Raw genomic sequence first — 23051 nt, forward strand, 5'->3', positions numbered from 1 at the left:
GACTGGCGGGTCCTGGGGGTCCCTTGTGATCGCTGCTCTCCCCCCGGCGTCCTTACCAGCTAGGGGCTGAGCCATCCATTTCTGGGAGGAAACGGAGGGAAGAGAAGGGCAGTGAGGGGCGCGTCTCCCCACCCCCTCGCCGGCAGGCTGGGGGACGCCAGCGGGGAGAGGGGGGACCTTAAGCTGACGCTTCCACGAGGCCGTCCCGGTGAGTACTTCGCTCTTGGGGCAGAGGAGCAGGCGGGAAAGACAAGAGGACCTTGGAGTGAGCGAGGTCCCCAGCATTTCGTAGCATCGTTGTTGGTTTTTTTGGCTATTAGAATTCCTGCTCTTGTTATTATTATTGGGAATGGTGTTGTGATCTCCGGGCTTGGTGGTGAAGGTGGCATTCAAAACTCTTGAGCCTCGGGCAAAGGGGTCCTTGCATTGGGAAGGCATTCCGGAGACCTGCGAGATTGACCAGTTGAAGTTCAACATAGTTCAACACTTCACGATCAAATAGAAGGACTCCTCACATGGAGCTCCGAGTTTTGAATGTAGTCTTCACCAAATCTTAGCTAAGAAGATTTTTCTCCCTTAAGTCCCAGCTAAATCTTCAAGACCCCTTTCTATAGCCAACTGTATTGGCTGATAAGTATTTGGGTTTTTCTCCCCCCTCCCCTTGCCTCTAGACTTTGAACCCGAGGTCAGCAAATTGTTAGGTTAAACAGCCTGATTTGAAATCCGTGCAAGACGTTGTTGGAAATCCTCTTGATCTGGAGGGAACAATCCAACAAGAGTGTGATGGAGCTCAGGAACATTTCTTGGTGTGGTCTCCATCCATGAATACTGTTACTATTGTTTCTGGACTTCCCTGGAGCCTTGCCTTCAATATTTATCCGTAGAATCCAATATCCATGAAAGTACTGGAAGCTTTCAAGAAGAAACTGGACTGCCATCTGTCAGAAGTGGTGTAGGGTCTCCTGCTTGGGTGGGGGGTTGGACTAAATCCTACAAGGTCCCTTCCAACTCTGTGAGTTTGAATCTGAATTTGGCAGAAAGACGCAATGTTACTAGCAGGAAAGGCCTGCCTTGCTAAGCTCTGAATTTTGTAATCTCACAAAAGTCTCTAGATGCTTCTAGTTTTCTAGAGATTCACTAAAATGAGTGAGATTTGGGGACGGGGTAGATAAAGGGCAAGAATAGGAGCTAAACCAAAGCATGTTGTTACACTAAATGGATGTTGGGGTTGGAACTTTTACACCACTACTTAGAAATATTTAGATGTATGTCTTTCATTTCTGTGACTTTCCTATATGTGCTACAGGTTCATTATAATACCCATACATTGTGAGGAAAATCACATAAGAATTTCCATTCAAATAGAACAATATGTGTCTATTGTTATTACTGTTATTGCTTTACTTTAGGTCAGACAAGCTGTCCCAATGATAGAAGTCATTAAAGGATGGCATTTTAGATTTTTTTTTAAAAAAAAAACTCTTTAACTGCTACAGTTAAAGGTTGACTCATCCTTCCAAGGTGGGTAAAATGAGGACCCAGATTGTTGGGGGCAAGAAGCTGACTCGGTAAACCACTTAAAGAGGGCTGTAAAAGCACTGGGAAATGGTATATAAGTCTAAGTGGTATTGCTACAGAAACCCTGAGTTTTCTGTAGGTTGCAACTGGCTTCATGTACCTATTGATCTAAGAATGTATTTATCTCTTAGTATCCTACATCAATGGTTGTGCTGATGGATACAAATGGGAACTGAATTGCATGGAACTCACAAGCTGGGGAAAGACACGAGAGGATCTAAGCAGTGTATGTGGCCTTGTGTAAATTTGTAGGCTTTAGGTTCATGTTTGTATGGTATCTGGAGAACTATTTTCTATTAAGAATCCTGCCTTTATGAGTTCCTTAAACTTAGGCTCTGCATGAGAACTGCAACTGGTCGAGGCAAAGGCAGTTTTTCTGCTTACAAGTTTTAATCCCTGAATATAATCCCTTACTTGTAGAATGTCAGCAGTTAAAAGTAGATACAAATATTCTCTTAACTACTCAACAAGCGATAGCGCACTCAAAGTCTTCAGCTGCCTTTCCTTCAAAAGCCACTTGGGGGGCTCAACGAAGCAATGCAGCTCTCTGAATTTCCAGGATTCTATGGGAACTTGTTGAGTTTTTTAATTTGATTATTGTGAACCTTCTTGGATTCCTTCGGTGTCATCTGCTGATTAATGAGGGTCTCCGTTTTTTTAAAAAAATCCATAAAACCATGTGAGGCATAGGGTGTGTATGCCATCTACTGTGATTTGTTTCAGCTTGCACCGACAGGAAAAATCCCCATGTTTGATGAGAAGATATCTTCTTCAGAAATTCTTCTGAATGTAGAATTTGTGTCCTGTTAGTAAAATTCATGCACTTTCCTCTTAGTGGAGAAAAAACTCTGGGCTAGACAAGTTTCCACCAATCCCCAAAACCCATCCAGACCCTTTTCAGTCACATTCCCAAGACCTGACTATTATGGGATGCTGTCAATAAACGGGTCTGCTTTTCTTTTCTTCTCTAGGATCACGCATAGGTGATCCATAGCTCATTCTTTTTTTCTTTCCGAGAGGCATCTGTCTGCCTACTTGTCCTCCTTGGGGTGGGAGGGGAAAAAGCAGTGAGGGAAATCGCAGATTAGGGAGAGAACTTCTGCGATTTCATTCATTCAGCTGACCCCCTTGTGTCTGGTGGAGAGGCTCACATGGAGAAGTTCTACTCTGCAAGAGGAATTGCTTGGGCTGGGAGAGGCACCGAAGCAGTGGGAAAGTATGACTGGGCATCGAACCATTGAATGTCCAGTTGTGGATCTGCCCTCCTCCCCCTCCTCTTATCCCCTTTCCTCCTCCTTTTTAAAAAACTTGGATGATTAACTTTGCTGTCATAGCGAGATGATTTTTCCTTTCAAATTTCACCTCCTAATTATCCCTACCAACTGTCTCAAGGACATTCTGGTGACAGGAGAATTTCCTGAATGAATCATTGGTCTGAGGGATTTACTCTCCGCCACGCCCCCACCCCCAAGCAATCAAAAGCTGTTTGAGCTGGATCAGATGTATTCAATTCCTCCTGGCCGGTCATTGATTGATTGAAGTTGTCTAAACATTTGCAGTCCGGAGCTTAGAACTTCAGGAGATCCAAAGCAGGGGTAACTACGACAGCTGTCTCTCTAACACGATCCTTTTCAATTGATTCCCTCGGTTTCTTCTTTGTACATTCTTTTTTTTTTCCCCAAGGAGTCGGTAGCCCAAAGCTGCAATGAATCAGCACGAGAGTTATCCCTTTGGAAGAAACCATCAAATTCTCTTAAGCTCTTTCCTCCTCCTTATTTTCCATCACAGCTGGAAGCTGGGCAATAGCAGCACGCTGGAGCAGAAGCAGAACCCAAAGTTGTGGTGCAACGCAGCACCCTTCACTTTATCTCTTTGTACCAAGCTGGCTTGAAAGCAAACCTCAAATGCCAATCTAGGGTTTGTTTTTGTATACATGGGGGCCCTGTTCAGTTTTAGATCTTGGGCAATAACGCAAATGTAGGAGAACAGGGTAAAGCTGCTATGTTCTGGTTGGCGAGGGGGCTGCTTAAAAACTGCATTTCTACATGAATCAAGAACTATCCAAATGAAATTCGTTTCAATTTAGGGTCTCAAATGTGTGTGTCTGTGTTGTGTTGAAAAGTTATACTACAAAACCCAAGAATTTTGTTTCCAGTTTTGACCGGAGCTGGTAAGGCATTTGGATGTTGCCTTGCCCTTTTTAAAGGAAATCCAAGGAAAATAATAATGGTAATATATAGTCATTAACTCAAATCTCATGACTGTCGATGACTTTCACCAGACTTAGGCTGGCTTCAATATTATTGTGTGTGCCTTTAAGTCAAGTGTTGATGACTGCCTGGACAAGTTCCTGCAGTTTTCTTGGCAAGATTTCAGAAGTGGTTTGCCCTTGCCTTCTTCTTAAGCATCTTCATTGTAAATAAATATCTTGATTGACCACATCTACATATTTTTACAAAGCAGGTGATGAAACCTTCTTTTGTTCTGGTGGATGTTTGTTGAATAACTTTCATTTAAGGCACTGAGGTTTAATTCTAGTGTGTGAATCAGATCGGTTAGGGTTTTTTTTCCCCCTGCTTGTCTCCATTTCTTTTCACAACGCGAGAGCTTGTTTCCCAGAAAGAAGGAAATTAGACAGTATATCATTATAAAATAGATCATTGGCCTCTTGTTAGAAACATAAGAAAAGCTGGTAGATGTCATTCTGCGCCTTCTTAATTCAATTTTAAAGACTTGTCCAGTTCTTTCAAACTCAGCTATTACATGTAATGAACAATTGCAGTTGTATGAATGGCCTCAGACAGAGGCTTTCGGTCAAGAAAGCCTCCTTCCTTTCATATTTTCTGGATGTAATTGAACCCAGCTTCCTTCCCCATCTCCTTTCCCCTCATTAACTTAGGAGGAGAATTGGATGCTTTGTTCCTTCCTGACCACTCGCCTTGGGCCTGATAGCTTCATTTATGAACTTTGCAGGAAATACAACTTTAGTAACAGAGTGGTCAATGCCTGGAATGCACTACCTGGCTCTGTGGTTTCTTCCCGAAACCCCCAAAACTTTACCATTAGACCGTTTACTGTCGACCTCACCCCATTCCTGAGAGGTCTGTAAGGGGCGTGCATAAGCGCACCAATGTGCCTACCGTTCCTGTCCAAATGTTTCTTTTTATTCATATCCATTTCATGTATCCAAAATCATGTTTATACAGGTTATCTAGTACATGCTTGACAAAAGGAATGGATGAATGAACAAACGAATAAATCTTGTCATTTTGTTTTTATTTTTTTGGCTCCCAGCACTTTCTAAAGTGGTTCAACTCTGTTAAATGAGGAGGATTTGTCAAGTAAAGGAAAGATTTTCCTAAACTGGTCAATCAGTTGGGATGGGGCATCAATGTAACATCCAAATGACTTACCAAAACTGGAAACAAAGTTGTTGGGTTTTCTTTGTATAACTTTTCGAGCAAAGGTGAAGAACATCTCTTTTTTTTTCATGTTTTATTTATTGTATTGATATAACATGTAAAAATTCAATGTCCATCAAACAGTGTGTGGTCTGGGTACAGTTGTTTTTAAGCGGTCATGATCCACATATTTGCTGTGATATTCATCACTATAATATTGATAATAATATTATAACAATAATACTTAACATTGTCTTCTTTAACACCTCTCCATTTTAACATTTCTTCTTTTTTTGTCTCCTCCTTTCTGACTTCTGTTTTTTTTAAGTGTTTTTACTTGACATTTTCCAAACATTAAAATCGCAATTACATTTTTACAGCTTTCCGTTATCGGTATTTCTTTTTTCTAATTTTGGGTTTTCCATTTTACAACCTGTTGTCTTATTCCTTTCGCATTTTTACAATATACATGTGTATATACAATATTTCCATCTCTATCCTTTCTAAGTATATGCCATCTCCTTTTATTGTGTTTACTATGTATTCATTATGCATTGATTTGACATCTCTTTTCAAGCCAGTTATACCACCTATTCCAGGGGTGTCCAAACTTGGGAACTTTAAGACTTGTGGACTTCAACCCCCTTGGCTGGCTGGGGAATTCTGGGAGTTGAAGTCCACAAGTCTTAAAGTTCCCAAGTTTGGACACCCCTGACCTATTCCATATCTTGCAGTACTCTGTTTCCTCTCTCTCTCTTAGTTCCATTGTTAGTTTGTCCATTTCCGATCATTCTAGCACCTTATTTTTAATGAACTCTGCAAATGAGATTCTGGCAGCAATGATTATATGAGACATTATATATTGGATATCCTTACTAATATTTTTTTTTATTATTCCTAGAAGAAACAGCTTAGGCTTCCTTTCAATTTTTTGTTCTGTTATTTCTTCCAACCATTCTTGAATTTTTGTCCAAAATTATTTGGCTTTCGGACACATCCACCACATATGAGAGAAGGTCCCCTGTTCGGTTTTTTTAAATTTATTTATTTATTGTTTTAATTAAACAGAAAACACACACAAAAACACTCTTCATTACATCTTCCAGAAAGCATGTCGATTGGTTACAATTAAATTTCGTGCGTTACTACAATCATTCTTTATATTTCATTCAAATTGAATTGTACATTTTAAATCAAAAATCTTTATACCATCAATATACCAACGTTCTCATTTAACTATATTTGTTTGAAAGTACTTTTGTCTAGAATCATTTATATTTATATTATAATAAATGTCATGATGGGTTATCTGTTAACGAATAAACATTTTAAAACCGAAAACATTCTATAAGCAGCTACAACGTTCTACTTATTTATCACCTAGAATTAACTATTTTTTTAGAAGGTCCCCTGTTGATGGATACATTTCCAACAGTTTGGAGATCTATTTAGGAACATTTTGGCCAATCTTACCAGGGATGAATGTCATCTATAAAACATTTTGTAGATGCTTTCCTTGTATGACGCCAACATAGTCAATTTATATTCCCCCCACCCTAATTTTTCCCAGTGCTCCAATTCAATATTGTACCCAAAGATTTTAGCCCAAACAATCTTTGTTTCCTTCATGGTTTCCTCCTCCTCTTTCTATTGTCTAGCCATTTTATCAATGAAGAACATCTTTTAAAGGGAATGGGATGCCAACGGTCCAGATGGATATGAACTCTGTCTACCACAGATATAGTAGCCCAGCCCATGGGTTAATATTGCCCATCAGCCTTTCCCACCCAGTCTGTAAAGCTCTTGAATATGATTGTTCTGGTCTTCCATCTTAAGCTTTAATGACACCTGCTTCTGTCTTGGGATCGACAACATATTTGGTTTCAGCAAATCTGATGTTGATCCTTAAAGACTTTGGACCAATCTCACACTCTTTCATCCCAACTTGCCTCATGGGCTGTTGTGGGGAAAATGTGGAGCAGGGCATGTAATGTTCATTACCCTGAGCTGCTGAAGGAAATGGATAATGAGCTGCGATGGTGCAGTGGTTAGAGTGCAGTACTGCAAGCTATTTCTGCTGAACACCAGCTGCCAGATGTTTGGTAGATCGAATCTCACCAGGCTCAAGGTTGATTCAGCCTTCCATCCTTCCGAGGTGGGTAAAATGAGGACCCAGATTGTTGGGGGCAATAGGAAGACTCTCTAAACCACTTAGAGAGGGCTGTAAAGCACTGTAAAGTGGTATATAAGTGCTATTGCTAGCTAACTCTGCCCACAGCCTGGAGTTTGATCCTGATGAGCTAAAGGTTGACTCAGCCTTCCATACTTCCGAGGCTGGTAAAATGAGGACCCAGATTGTTGAGGGCAAGATGCTGACTCTGTAAACCGCTTAGAGAGGGCTGTAAACCACTGTGAAGCGGTATATAAGTCTAGGTGCTATTGCTATATAAGTCTAATGAATCACAACAGTCCTAGGTTCTTGTGTCTAAAGAAGATGTTGGGGATGCAGGATTTAATCATTCTAACATTTGATTTCTTCTGTGACCGGACTGACATTATATAAAAACAATTTCTGTATTACTGTCTGTTTTATTCCGCAGCATTTCCTTGGGAGGTTCATGATTTTATCCGTGGCAAGATGACCATTTGTATTTTTGCCAAAAAACCCAGTGAATCATCACATTAATTCTGCAGAAGTGCACGCTTGGCAAGAATCCAACCATCGTAAGTTTTAAAAATGCTCTCTTCTTTCTAGAAATTATATTGAAAAAGTGGATCACAGGTAGCAGTAATAGTAACGGGTGATATTATCTTGCAACGAGTGACAAAATGCAAACATTCAAGGGACATGAGATTTGTTCATCTAGGAAAAAAAATGACAAGTGTATTCCCACAGCAACCTATCAGGTCCAATTAATAACATCATTCTTTATAGATTCCTGACCTATGAGACAAAGCTGAACAATTGAACACAGTTCACCCCCTTCTTGTGGTGTCTCATAAACCAGATTTCCTACTGAACTAAGAAAGAGTCATTCACTTGGGTAAAAGCAAATGACTCTCGGGGGGGAAAAGAGTCATTTGCCTGCCTTCCATTGAGGACCTGTACACTGCATGAGCCAGAAAGAGGACTGAGAAAATATCTACAGAACCCTCACATCCTGGACATAAACTGTTTCAACTCCTCCCCTCGGGATGGCACCATAGGTCATTGCAGGCCAAAACAACTAGATATAGAGACAGTTTTTTCCCCCATGCCATCACTCTGCTGAATACCTAATTGCCACAGTACTTATGCCTGAGGATATTTACCTAAGTAGTAGGCCTGTATTGCTTTTATCCTTCTCATCTTTTCTATTACCTCCTCCTATCTTATCATGATTATATTACTTTGTTGTTGTATGTACACTGAAAGCTTCTGCACCAGAGACAAATTCCTTGCGTGTCCAACCACACTTGGCCAATAAAGAGTTCTATTCTATTCTACTCTACTCTACTCTACTCTACTCTACTCTACTCTACTCTAAAGATGTATTAAACTATCACAACTAGGTATGCCTTTTTCTATACCAATTTGCCTCAGCTTTCAGCACAATCATCCCAAATGATTGAGAAAACATAAGTACTGTATTGGCATTTCATAAAATCATTGTCTGTCATTTGGAAATAAGAAGAAAAATATTAACAATTCACCAGAACAATGCAGCTCATGGATTTATTTGCAACTGATTTGAACAACAGTTTTAACTCTCCTCTTATAGTCTCAATAGTCTATCGAGAAAAGCAATCCTGGATAACGAGCCATTAATGGTCTATCAAGAAAAAATAATTTTATATCCTGAACTAGCACCAATTAAATGCCCTAAAGAAACACGCCGTCAATTTAATCAATTGATTTCAATCGATGAATCAACCTATCACACTTAGGAATCTGTACTAGAGAAGACAGCAAGCTGATGTAGCAAGAGATGGATTCCCTCATTAGATATCTTCCAGCTTTATCTGCCCAAGAGAGTGGGGCCTTGTGCGACACTCTACCAATGATATATTAGAACAGGGGTGTAAAACTCAAGGCCCGGGGGCTGAATCCGGCCTGCAAGGTACTTAGATCTGCCCCATGCATGCAGCCCTCCCAAGCTCCATTTTCACTGGCAGAGCATTGCAGGAAGCTGTGGCAGCCGAAAATGGAACTCGGGAGCCTGTTTTCGCTGGGAGAGCACATAGGCTACCACAGGCGCCCCCCCTGACACAAATGACATCAAGCTGGCCACACACACCATGCCCCCCTCCCCCTGAGGTCAAACACTACCCTGATGGAGCCCTGAATGAAATGGAATTTGACACCCCAGTATTCCCATCTCTGCCCTTCCTGATTTAACCCAGGTACCATCAGGCAGAGCTCCCCAGGCATAGGTGTGTGGAACACTCAATACTGGTGTTTGCACCAGCATACCAAATACTGTACTGAGATTGAGGGACAGGGTGAGGAATCTTTCCTGATCAAACTTTAGAAAATATAATTGTTTTTAAGCTGAAAGTTGGATCCTTGTGTTTGTTGTTGTTAATTGCGAAGTTGTGTCCAACCCATCGCAACCCCATGGACAATGTTCCTCCAGGCCTTCCTGTCCTCTACCATCCTCTGGAGTCCATTTAAGTTCATGTCGACTGCTTTGGTGACTCCATCCAGCCACCGCAGTCTCTGTCATCCCCTTCTTCTTTTGCCTTCCATCTTTCCCAGCATGAGGCTCTTCTCCAGTGAGTCCTTCCTTCTCATTAGGTGGCCAAAGTATTTGAGTTTCCTCTTCAGGATCTGGCCTTCTAAAGAGCAGTCAGGGTTGATCTCCTCTACGACTGACCAGTTGGATCGCCTTGCAGTCCAAGAGACTCACAGGAGTCTTCTCCAGCACCATAGTTCAAAGGCCTCCATTTTTTGGCGCTCAGCCTTTCTTATAGTCCAACTTTCACAGCCATCCATTGCAACTGGGAAAACCATAGCCTTGACTAGCGCACTTTTGTTGGCAGGGCGATGTCTCTGCTTTTTAGGATGCTGTCTAGATTTGCCATAGCTTTCCTCCCCAGGAGCATAGCTTTCCTTGTATAGCTCCTCTCATTTCCCCCAGATTTTACTAAAAGTAAAGTAGCATATGGTTATGGGTTACTCATTAATTGTTTGATGAGATGCCTAGGATTTTAGTAGCATGAAAAGGTTACAGTAGTAAACCATGCCTTATCTTGAGATAAGGTAGTATTATAAAGGCTGTCAATGTGGTTGTTGACATTAGCTTAATGGGAGCAGCTCTAGCGAGTCCCTACTACAGGAGATTGGCTCATTTTTATTGAATGTCCTTTTCCTCTTAGCTCCTTCTATTTTTCCATTTCTTACTCTTGCGGTCTGATGACGTGAGGAGCTGTGTTCCCAAAGTTTCATATCAGCATCAGATCTTTTTCACAATTTGGGTTTTTTTTTTTTTGCCAAATTCCAGTCCTTTAGTAGCATTTCATCTTGTGAATTGGGTGCCATCAAAACTGTAGCATGTGTTCTCCTATTATCCCATGTCCTTTATATAGCCACAGGAAAGGAATATATAGATCAACTACTTTTGAGATTCCCAGGAAGGAATGGTTTACAGTATTTTATGTAATTTAACTGTCTTTGGAAATATGAGTTCAGGTATAACTAACATGGCTGCCAAGTTCTTTTATGTTGCTATTAAGATGAGCGCCCAATTATTGTAGATGCACCGGAGCTAAGTGCATTAAGCTGATTTTTATTTTAAGTATGATGCTTTAATTGTGATGTGATTGCATTTTTGTTTAGTGGCCAAAGGGCAATAATTCATTGATTCACATTCCAATGTGCAAATGAATTTGTTTTTTTTTTCAAACAAATTATATTTTTCAAGAAAATTAGATTTCCCCCAAAAAACCTGAATTTTTTTTCATCTAGAGTTTTTTACATGTAAACTGATGGATTGCATTGTCTGACTCTTGATCAGTTTGTCCTAAAGCAGAATGGCAATAACAATAGCAATAACACTTAGATTTGAATACCACTTCATAGTGCTTTACAACCCTCTCTAAGCGGTTTAGAGAATCAGCATATTGCCTTCAACAGTCTGGGTCCTCATTTTACCCACCTTGGAAGGAGGGAAGGCTGAGTCAACCTTGAGCTGGTCAGAATTGAACTGCTGGCAGTCGGCAAAATTAGCCTGCAATTCTACATTCTAAAACCACTGCACCACCATGGCTCTTATCAATATATGGCATGCTTATACAAAATGATATAAATCACAGATTGCATACATATTTCTGGGCATTTTTACTGACAATTACCCAGAGTTTTTGGAGGAATATTGCCATTTACATACAATCTCCATCCATTTCATTTGAAGACTGATTTACCTTCGAAGGTGGTTTTCTTGTAAGTAATTGTTTAGAAGAAATAGTTGGGCAGAATGTAGTCAGACTATTCCACCCAGAGCCATAATATTTCCAAATGGATGCTATGATAGATATCAGCATTATCCTAAATCAACTAAGTCCCATCAAGTTTATTTCTCTCTGTCTCCAGAGTGGATGTTTAGAATTCTTCCCGTAAGGTAAAGTTAACGGTTTCCCTTGCACATATCTGCTAGTCGTTCCCAACTCTAGGGGGCAGTGCTCATCCCCGCTTCAAAGCCAAAGAGCCAGCGCTGTCCAAAGACGTCTCCGTGGTCATGTGGCTGGCATGACTGAACGCCAAAGGGGCACGGAACGCTGTGACCTTCTCACCAAAGGTGGCTCCTATTTTTCTACTTGCATTTTATGTGCTTTTGAACTGCTAGGTTGGCAGAAGCTGGGACAAGTAATGGGAGCTCACTCCTTTATGCGGTGCTAGGGATTCGAATCGCCAAACTGCCAAGCTTTCTGATCAACAAGCTCAGCGTCTTAGCCCCTTACTTTTGCTTTCTACCAATTCCTCCAGGCTGGGTTTTATCAAATTTTGGTTAGGTCTGCCATATTTTTAATGGAATATTTATCACCATTTTTATAAGCCAGTGTGGTATTTTGTCTTTTGCTTCATACATCCTGAATTTTAGCAAACAGAGGACCAATCTTTTCCCCCTAAAATCCTCCAGCATGCAGTCCGATGCTCTTCTGTTTACTGACTCATAAGGCAGGCAGGCCTTTGATTACATCTATGCCTATCTAAGTCTTCAGGATTTGCTCCATTATCTCTGGTTTCCATGGCAGCTGCATCTCTTTCCAGGGGTTTCTCTATAAGTCATCTTCCCTTTTCTTCATCTCTGTTTTCTGTCAGCCAGGAACCAATCTAAGCCTTAACTTAATTTTAGAAGCAAAATTTGAACAAGGTGCATGAGTGTAAAAGATAGATTGATGAATGAGTCAATGTCTGGGGAAAGAGATATTTTAATGTGCACGACAATTCATCCGATGTTTTGAAAGATGGGGATCCAGGCTGAAGTTTTTCCAGATGCTTGGAGATGCCAAGAATCGAAGCTGAGTCTCTGTATATAAAGTTTGGTATACCAATACAGCCTTCTTCTTCTAAGCTTTGCCTTCTCCTCAGCCAAGTACAAGCATCTTTGACCTATAATAGCCCTTAAAAGGCCTCAAAGAGAGGCATGAGGCAGTTTGATCTAGTGGTTAAGGCAGCAACTAGAAGCCAGGAGAAAGTGAGTTCTATTTTGCCTTAGGCTTGAAAACTAGATGGGTGACTTTGGGCCAGTCACCAGGAGAGAGTGAGTTCTAGTTCTGCCTTAGGCATGAAAGTTGGATGGGTGACTTTGGGCCAGTCACCAGGAGACTGTGAGTTCTAGTTCTGCCTTAGGCATGAAAGTTGGATGGGTGACTTTGGGCCAATCACCAGGAGACTGTGAGTTCTAGTCCCACTTTAGGCATGAAAGTTGACTAGGTGACTTTGGGTCAATCATTAGGAGACTGTGAGTTCTACTTCTGCCTTAGGCATGAAAGTTGGCTGGGTGACTTTGCCCCAGTCTTTCTTTCTCACCCCAACTCACTTCATTAGGCTGTTGTTGTGAGAGAGGAGGATGGAATATTGTGTGTATTCACTACCTTGAGTTATTTGTAGAAATAATAAAGGCAGGATGCAGATAAACATATAAATAAATTTAACAAAAAATCTGTGTTCCACAACAATTAATATTCAAAATAATGCCAGTATTCATCATAACATTTTTTTGCTTACATTTTCTTTCTTCTTCTCCCTCTCCCTCCCTCTGTTTCTGTCTCTGTCTCTCTGTCTCTCTCTCTGTCTCTCTGTCTCTGTCTCTCTGTCTCTCTCTCAACTTGCTGGTATCTCTCTCAGTAGGGGTATGCATGTGAACTTGCTGATCAAATTAAATCCATATCACCACTAGGACATGTCTGCAGAAAAGGACACATGTAATTTTAAGCTTCACCATTGAGAAGTAATAATTCCATTATGTTCTGCATCAGTCAAAAATCTTACCTGCACTTGATCAATGCTGAGCACCACAGACGGAGAAAGATCAGAGAATAAAAAGGGCAAAAAAATGATAAGGGGACAGGAATCCATGAGATCAAAGGTACTGGGCATACTAACCTTGAGAAAAGATAAGTGAAGGTAGAGATGATAGTAAGCTTCAAGTCCTCAAGAGGCACCATGTAGTAGAAAATCAAAATCTGTTTTTTTTTTTAATCATCCTAGATTGTAGGACAAGGCAGAATGTCGGCCTCAGTTGTGGGAGGCAAGGCTGCAGATATGCAGTGACATGTTCAATTTCAAGGTGCAATCAATTTTGCAAATTGAACCAGTGAATGAGTACACTCAAGGTTTTTCCATTTCCATTTTCCAGAGAAATGTTATGCATTCAAGTCAAGTCTATGCTCCTATTTGATGGGGCTATTTTATTTCGGAGTCCCACATGGGACAGGAGGTTAGATTCATTGAGATACACAGTATTCCTTGTTCTAAGGCTAAATGCCAAATTCTGGAATCCGTCAAAGAATCACAGAGAAGCAAAGGAGTTTCCCACTGGCGCAGTGGTGGGTTTCAGCCAGTTCGCACCACTGCAGGAGAACTGGTTGTTAACTTTTTGAGCAGTTTGGTGAACTGGTTGTTGGAAGAAATCATTAGGGCAGAGAACTGGTTGTTAAATTATTTGAATCCCACCACTGCATTGGCACGACATCTGCCCTATACCCAATGGAAAGCCAAATGGGTCACTGAATGCCCAGACTTAGGAAGACATATCAATGAAGTGCCAGGGTTTGAACTACCACATCCGCAATGGACGATCCTGAATAGCATTCGCACCTCACATGATTATTCTGACCCAGGCTTCCTTAGAAAGCAAGAAGCGAAGTCTTGGTCCCTGCAAAACCTCTTTTGTTTACACGACTATGGATTCCTTTCATTCACAGTCAGCAAAGCTTTAACAAACAGTCTTTCAGAGGAATGTTTATCCACACGCACCTTATCTCATTTGGAGCGCTGCCAGATAACTAGTTTCCAAATGCATGGCAAGGCAAACTTGGCCCAGACTCTCTTAAAGTCACACACAGAACTTTCCACATTTGAACCAATCTGGATGGATGGATGGATGGATGGATGGATGGATGGATGGATAGATAGATAGATAGATGATAGATAGATAGATAGATAGATAGATAGATAGATAGATAGATAGATAGATGATAGATAGATGATAGATAGATGATAGATAGATAGATAGATAGATAGATAGATAGATGATAGATAGATAGATAGATAGATAGATAGATAGATAGATGATAGATAGATAGATAGATAGATAGAGATAGATAGATAGATAGATAGATAGATAGATAGATAGATAGAGGACATAGATGGATGATAAATGGATAAGATAGATAGATGATAGATAGATAGATGATAGATAGATAGATAGATAGATAGATAGATAGATAGATAGATAGAGGACATAGATGGATGATAAATGGATAAGATAGATAGATGATAGATAGATAGATGATAGATAGATAGATAGATAGATAGATAGATAGATGATAGATAGATGATAGATAGATGATAGATAGATGATAGATAGATAGATAGATAGATAGATAGATAGATAGATAGATAGATAGATAGATAGATAGATAGAGGACATAGATGGATGATAAATGGATAAGATAGATAGATGATAGATAGATAGATGATAGATAGATAGATAGATAGATGGATAGATGATAGATAGATAGATAGATAGATAGATAGATAGATAGATAGACAGACAGACAGACAGACAGACAGACAGACAGTTCATGTATGATATGCCATATGCTAAATAAATAAAGTAATCCATTAATTCTTCCTTCATTTCCATTGTTCTCCCCAGTTCCACAACCCCAACCACAACTGTGTTACTCCACCCAAAGAATGTCAAATTCCTCATTTTGTGTAGTGAAATACTATGACATCAGATCATACTTGGTATGGTCTTTTGATCAGAGAGGTGGCAAGAGTAGAAAAACTGAACAGGGAACAAGTCCGTTTTTAGAAGTATATCAAATATTGCCAGATCACAAACTCTTTATTGGAGAAACGAGCAAATATGGCCCACTGTTACTAGTCAGATGATCGCTTGAGCAGAAATGAAGAAACTTATAATCATAACTGATTTTTTAAAAAATTAAAAAGTGCTTGCCCGCCATATTTGATGATGCATTTAACTGTTATAATTACTTTTAATTACACAGCTGTGTAATTTTCACTTAATTACATTCATAGAGTTCAGATTTAAAATCACAACATTGGAACATTTAGTTTTATAGCAACCCATAATAACTGTCCAGGAAAACAATGGCTCCCAAATGTTCTGTTGGTGACATTCAGAAACTGATTTTTAATTTTTAATTTGCCATTTTTCCTTCCTTCTTTCCTTCCTTCCCTCCCTCCTTCCTACTTTCTCCTCCTCTTCCCTTCTCCTCCCCTCTCCTCCTCTTCCTCATTATTTTCTATTTTCTTTCTTATTTATTCACTAGTCTTTCTTCTTTGGTTCTTTGTCTAATATTTGTATTCATGTATATTAAACCCCCGTCCCAGTTTTTTTTTTTTACCTGATTAACTTCAAGTCAATCAACTCATATTTTCATCCAGGCAAAGTATTACTAGGATAATTTCACAGGGCTTCTCTGAAATTGAGATGGCTTGATTTGGGCCATCTAATTTCTGAGAAGTCTCTCTCTGGTTTTTCTCCTTCTTCTGCTGTTTCCAGCTAAAAGGGAGTTGTTGTTGGTTTTTTGCTATTACTCTGACAGTTGGTTCGCCTCTTTTAACTGAAAATGTCTTCCCTTGCTGTGAAAACCTAACATTGCAAAAAATGAAAACAACAACAACAACCACCCACAACTAGGATCATTTTCTGTTTCTGCTCTACTTGTGGAGGGGGGGGCACTAGCTGGCCCCACCAGCATTTAGCTGAAGCTTCAAATCGCAGTAGCAGAACTCAAACGAGTGTTTGGGTGGTAAAACAGGCAGCACACAGAGTAAGTGTGGAAGTGCCTTATGTCAACATGGGGTTGTTAAGTACACCCTGTCGTTGCCTCGTTTTAATGCTCCTCTAAGTGGTGAATTGTGTGTTTTTATTAGTCAAACTGAGCTAATGGTATGATTCAGAATAGAACAACCCCCCATCCACCCACCCCCAGCAATATAGCTATCAGGGAAAAACCAGAATCTGAAATTCCCTCTCCAGCAACACATTTAATAGAAGCAAGCAAATTAAGATAAATGAGCATGCAAGAACTCTTCAACTGATATGCAGCGTGAATCAGGTTATTGGTGGGGGCGGGGGAATAAAATAGAAATGCTATATATTAACTGCGTGCTTTGGCAACTGCTCTACCTCAAACTGCAACAAGAAACTAAGAGCCATACTATCTCGTGGGATGTTTGGAATTAGAATTATTAGAATTAGAATTCTTTATTGGCCAAGGGTGATTAGACACACAAGGAACTTGTCTCCAGTGCATAAGATCTCAGGGGACATGCAACAATAGTTCATAGATCATTATTATGGTCATGCAACAATAGTTCATAGATCATTATTATGGTCACTGTAAAAATAAGGTAAAGGTTCCCCTCGCACACAGGTGCTATCGTTCCCAACTCTAGGGAGCAGTGCCCATCTCCGTTTCAAAGCCGAAGAGCCAGCGCTGTCCGAAGATGTCTCCGTAGTCATGTGGCCGGCATGACTAAATGCCGAAGGCGCACGGAACGCTGTTACCTTCCCATCAAAGGTGGTCCCTGTTTTTCTACTTGCATTTTTTACATGCTTTCGAACTGCTAGGTTGGCAGAAGCTGGGACAAGTAACGGGAGCTCACTAGGGATTTGAACCACCGAACTGCTAACCTGTCTGATCGACAAGCTCAGCATCTTAGCCACTGAGCCACCTTCTCCCTATTATAAATATATATTCATCATAAAACATTAGATACAACACTTACTGATAGTCGTGGATGCTAAATAAGCAATCAACATAAATCATACTAAGGTACTAAGTAAATGATATCAATCATAAGATACAAAGAACCAAGTTATAGTCCTAAGAAGGTAAGGAGATAGGAAATTAGGAAATTGTTTAGTTTTTGATTAGTTCATTCAAACTTCTGCACACATTCTGAGTAAAAGGCATTCTGGGATAACATTTAGTGGTAGGACAGGAGTCTAAGGTGGGCTTAGACTCTTTGTCAATCCTGTATACACAGAGTTTATCTCAAGCCAGGTTCAAAACAGTGTCCGTTCAAGGTCCTTGGTCTTGTAAAAAGCTACACGCTATAAATTTGCATTAAAACCCTTTATAAATGTTTTATGGCCCCTATGCAAACCTTGAAAGCATGCATGGAGACCATAGTCAAAATCTCCTGGGCCAGTGGAATTACTGAAGGTATCATTTCTTCCCCAGCTCCAGATCAATCAATTGATCAGTCAATCAATTCTAACGTGAGTTTTTATCATGCAACCACCCTGCCAAAACGTTTAAGATGTTCCTGACTTCTTCCTCTTTTTTTGTGCTTTTCTTCTTAGTTGACCACCTGATTTCAGGATGACTGAGGGTCTAGATCACAGATTCAGTTATCTCACCTGGGAACAGATTAAAATTCTGGATCAAGTGCTGACTGAGGTGATCCCCATTCACGGAAGAGGGAATTTTCCAACTTTAGAGGTAAAGCCAAAAGACATCATTCATGTCGTCAAAGAGCAACTGATAAAGAAACAGATCGTTGTCCATGACATTCGCTTGAACGGATCCACGGCAAGTCACATCCTGGTGAAGCAAAATGGCACCAGCTACAAAGACCTGGACATCATTTTTAGGGTGGAGCTTCCCAGCGCGCATGAATTCCAGGTCGTGAAGGAATCGGTCTTGAATTGCCTCTTGGATTTTCTACCGAAAGGCGTCAACAAGGAAAAAATTACAGCACAGACCATGAAGGAGGCGTACGTCCAGAAGATGGTGAAAGTGTCCACCGATCACGATCGCTGGAGCCTCATCTCCCTGTCCAACAACAGTGGCAAAAACGTGGAGCTCAAGTTCGTCAACTCCCTGCGACGGCAGTTTGAGTTCAGTGTAGATTCCTTTCAGATCATCCTTGACACTGTTTTGGATGTCTACAGTGATGAGAATGGCAAACTTACCGAAGACGCAGAGCTGTCTGTCATTGCGGAGAGCATGTACGGAGACTTTGAGGAAGCTATGGACCACTTGAAATACAAGCTGATTGCTACCAGGAACCCGGAAGAGATCCGTGGAGGAGGTCTTTTGAAATACAGCAATCTCCTGGTCCGGGAGTTCAAGCCGACGGATGAAGTTGAGATCAAGTCATTGGAACGTTATATGTGTTCTCGGTTCTTCATTGACTTTCCAGATGTAGCTGAGCAACAGCGGAAGATTGAGTCTTACCTGCGCAATCACTTCATCGGGGAAGAGAAGAGCAAGTACGACTACCTGATGACCTTGCGCGGCGTGGTGAACGAGAGCACGGTCTGCCTTATGGGCCACGAACGAAGGCAAACGCTAAATATGATTACAATCCTGGCTCTCAAAGTACTGGGAGAGCAGAACATCATCCCCAATGTAGCCAACGTAACCTGCTACTATCAGCCTGCCCCTTATATCAGCGACAGGAACTTCAGCAATTACTATATCGCTCACGGACAACCGTCTATTATCTACCAGCCCTATTCCTTCCATATACACATGCAAAGTGGCATGGTGTAAGCCGATCACAAAAACCTCCTTGCCTTACATCAATCAACTCTTCCTTTGCCCTTGCTCCACCCAACAGTTCTCTTCGAAATAAAGTCCTCGTTAAAGCAAATTTTCCCACCCCTTTTGATTAGCGGGACATCTTTTGGTGTGTGTACCCCACCTGTACATGTGTGTTGTTGCAAAGGTCCATCAATTGGTCCAGACCTTGAAATAACCTTCAGGCAGCTTGGGAAAGATTGACTTGTAGATCAGGGGGATTGCGTTTTGACTAACTACATGTTGCATACTCATCTAGTGCTGTAAAATAATGATCTCTTTGTGTTGTTTTTTTCAAGTACCAATTTGTGTTCTTCTCTCTTTATTGCAATAGTTGGCCAAGGCTAGAAAAGGGTAGCCAGCGATAAGGTATTACAAGTGTCACAAGGGGATGGGAGATGATGATGCCATGCCTGAAGAAAAGTGCAACAGCCATGAGAGTTCACTATGGAAGCAGCTTTCTTCAAGTTGGTACCTTTCCAATGGTGTTTGGTTTACATTTCCCAGAATGTCAAACATTGCTGGTTGGGAATTTTGTGAATTAAAGCCCAGCATAGGATTTAATTTTCCTGGGCACCAGATTGGGGAAATCTGATATAAATATAGCTTTTCCCCAAGGTGGCCTCCAGACTTGTGAACTTCAACTCCCAGAATTCTCAGCAATGATCATGTTATCTGGGGAATTTTGGGAGATGGTTCAGATATCTAGTGACGCCCAGGTTAGGAAAGATTCTAGAGGTTTCGTAGAGACTAGGTGACCTGCATGATTGCTAACAAAACTTGAAGGGTGGAAAAAATGCTTCTGAGCATTTTTAGAAGTTCTGCCGTGGTTTGTAGAAGGGAGTCTAGCCCTTTCACTCTAAACTGTGAGAAGATAGAAGTTGCCCTTCCATATATGAATTGTAATTGGGAGTGAGGATATTAATTGAATTCAATAAAGGCCTGGCATTGCCCGACTGAAGTACCTGCTGGACCAGGAATAGGTATCCCACGACCAGCTTCACTGAGATTTAAGTTATCAATTTCTCCCCTTCAAAGACCACCCATACAAAATTGTGGCTTGTGGCATCCATTGCCCACGACACCATGCATGAGAGCTATCAGATTGCATGCCCATAAGCCTATGCACATTGCATATTTAAGTATGACCTCGACACAAGCATACCTCAGAATCACGTGGCAATGAAGTTCGGGGCCAAGGGAGAATCATAGCACTTAGCTAGACAGAACTAGAGTCATTTCATAGACTTCAGACACCAAAGCTACAAAGCTGCCTCCAGAAGTTGTGGGTGTTCCATCACTGTTTTTAAGACAAGATTGGATGGCCATTTCTCAGGATTTGTTTAAGGTCTCCTGCTTGAGCAGGGGTTGGATTAGAAGACTTCCAAAATAACTTCCAACTCTCGTATTCTGTAAAGCTAAGGGAGAAAACAAAAGGGTGTCTCAGTGGCTAAGACAGAAAGGTCCACAGTTCGGTGGTTTGAATCCCTAGCGCCATGTAATGGAGTGAGCTCCCGTGACTTGTCCCAGCTTCCGCCAACCTAGCAGTTTGAAAGCATGTAAAAATGCAAGCAGAAAAATAGGGATCACCTTTGGTAGGGAAGGTAACAGCTGTCCGTGGGCATTTAGTCATGCCGGCCACATGACCACGGAGACGTCTTCGGACAGCGCTGGCTCTTCAGCTTTTAAACAGAGATGAGCCCTGCCCCCTTAGAGTCGGGAACGACTAGCACATATGTGTGAAGGGAACCTTTACCTTTTTAGGGGAGAAAACAAGTCCTTGACTGGACAGGAAATTGATTAATGGTGATTTCTTTGGTATGTTGGATGGAGCAAGATGTTTTACAAGGCATGGGAATGTCACTGAAGAGAATAGTCCTGTTTATTTCTTGTTCCACTTTGTCTTCAGCAGTGGTCATGAAATAATGTTTTCCCCCCTGTCAAGAATGTTTTTGTAGCATGAAACACGTCACATCTGCAAGACTAATGTTTAAATAGTGACTTAGATTCTGACTTGAATTTATGTGAGCACCCATATGTCACCATGCAGTGCTTGGCAGTTTAAATATGCCACATGGATTTTATTTAGGAGGAAGCATTTCCTTGTATTTGGAGTAGCAAAGTATTTGTATATATACAGTACACACACACACACACACTTTCAAAGGGATATTCTGGAACAGATTGGAATAGAATGTTGAATAAAAGACACAGAAGCGATAGCGATCAGAAATAGAGGTATCCTTTCAAAAGTGCAGGGTTTTATAATGCCTAATTCTGAAATTCTCACCAAATATTAACTGGAGCGATAGTGGGTGACTTAGGATCTTTAAGAAAAAGCTGACCACTTGCGTCTCCTTTTGTCCCCCAAAACTGCATTCAATATTTGGTGGACACACCAAATATTGTGTGTCTGGCATTGGGGGAAAAAAAACCCATGTTCTTCTTGTCAGTATTTTTTAAAACGTGTCTTGTTTTAAATGAGACCAGAAAAGAGTTTTCATGTGCCAAAGTGCCTGCTCCCACCCTATTTTCATAGAACGTAACCAAGAAACAGAAAAATCAGCAGATATTTTGAGCTAATCAGATATTCTATAATTCTGAAGTGGGTGGGAACTTCAGAACACTTAAGGGGGAAAGAAGTTTATCGTTGCCAACTCTGGTTTTTTAAATATGTGTTCCCCATGTTTTTCTGTACATTTAAGTAGATTCAAAGAGTTGCTTTGCACGGTGCGTTTTCCATGACACTGAGCTGAACCTTGGTTTAACTATTTTACTCACCGTGGTTTCAAAAGAAGAACCAGAGCTTCACTCAGGATAGACCAGAGGTTGGCAACCTGCAGCTCTGGAGCCACATGTGGCTCTTTCATTCCTCTGCTGCGGCTCCCTGTCGCCAGTCGGCTCCACAATTGATAGGGCTTTTGGTTAGGACAGGTAGAGGAAAAAGGACGCCATGCTAGGAGGAGACTCTATGGTGGGATGACCTGGACTTCTGGTCAGCAGAGGAAAAAGGACGCCATGCTAGGAGGAGACTCTATGGTGGGAGGACCTGGACTTCTGGTCAGCAGAGGAAAAAGAACGCCACACTAGGAGGAGACTCTATGGTGGGAGGAACTGGACTTCTGGTCAGCAGAGGAAAAAGGATGCCACGCTAGGAGAAGACTCTATGGTGGGGGAATCGGACTTCCGGTCAGCTCCAGAATTGAATGGGGGGCTTCCAGTTAGGACCTTTGTGGTTCTTTGAGTGTTTAAGGTTGTTGACCCCTGGGATAGACCCTAGAAATAACTTGGTTGCCAAAACGATTTGCAGATTTCCCGGATGCAAATTGCAATGACCACCATCCTTAATGACTTTCAAGATTACTATGTCTTTGAGAATCAAGATTTATATCATCGACAATGGAAGACCTGCCAGTCTTCGCCAACCACATTGTCTTGCTTTCTATCAGTTATTCATTTAATCCAGTTTCATTTTGTACACCGTCGTTACGTTTTTAGTTCATCCAACTATACCAGCAGGTTTTCAATTGTGCTCCCTAGTACCCAGCAGAAACAGGGATTCGGTTCATTTTAAGGAGAAGTTACACGACATGGATTTGAACCATTAAACAGTTTGAAGAACATCAATATGCAAAAAAAAAAAAAATAGAGTCTCAGGTATAAATTGAATCTCTTGATATATTCTTGTATTTCTTACGTAAAGGTAGCAGCTGACCGCCTCCAGAGAGAAATCATTTGGGATGTACATATAGAAATCAAACTGAGCAGAATATTTTTATATCTCTATAAGATTTT

General features: G+C 41.0%; 1 protein-coding gene across 2 annotated transcripts; it reads left to right on the forward strand.

Moving 5' to 3' along the window:
- The first annotated feature begins 142 nt into the window (after positions 1-142).
- TENT5D (terminal nucleotidyltransferase 5D) lies at positions 143-19492 on the forward strand. Of its 2 annotated transcripts, none has more exons than XM_081964131.1 (3): positions 143-208; positions 7580-7703; positions 18035-19492. In XM_081964131.1, exon 3 carries the CDS (start codon positions 18054-18056, stop codon positions 19227-19229), a length of 1176 nt encoding a protein of 391 aa, XP_081820257.1. In that variant the 5' UTR covers positions 143-208; positions 7580-7703; positions 18035-18053; the 3' UTR covers positions 19230-19492. The 2 variants fall into 2 exon arrangements, with proteins under 2 accessions (XP_081820257.1, XP_081820256.1); XM_081964130.1 differs by lacking the exon at positions 143-208 and adding an exon at positions 3108-3173.
- Positions 19493-23051: the final 3559 nt, after the last annotated feature.

The sequence above is a fragment of the Natrix helvetica genome, assembly GCF_964273705.1.
Source record: "Natrix helvetica genome assembly, chromosome: 11".
NCBI lineage: Eukaryota > Metazoa > Chordata > Lepidosauria > Squamata > Natricidae > Natrix > Natrix helvetica.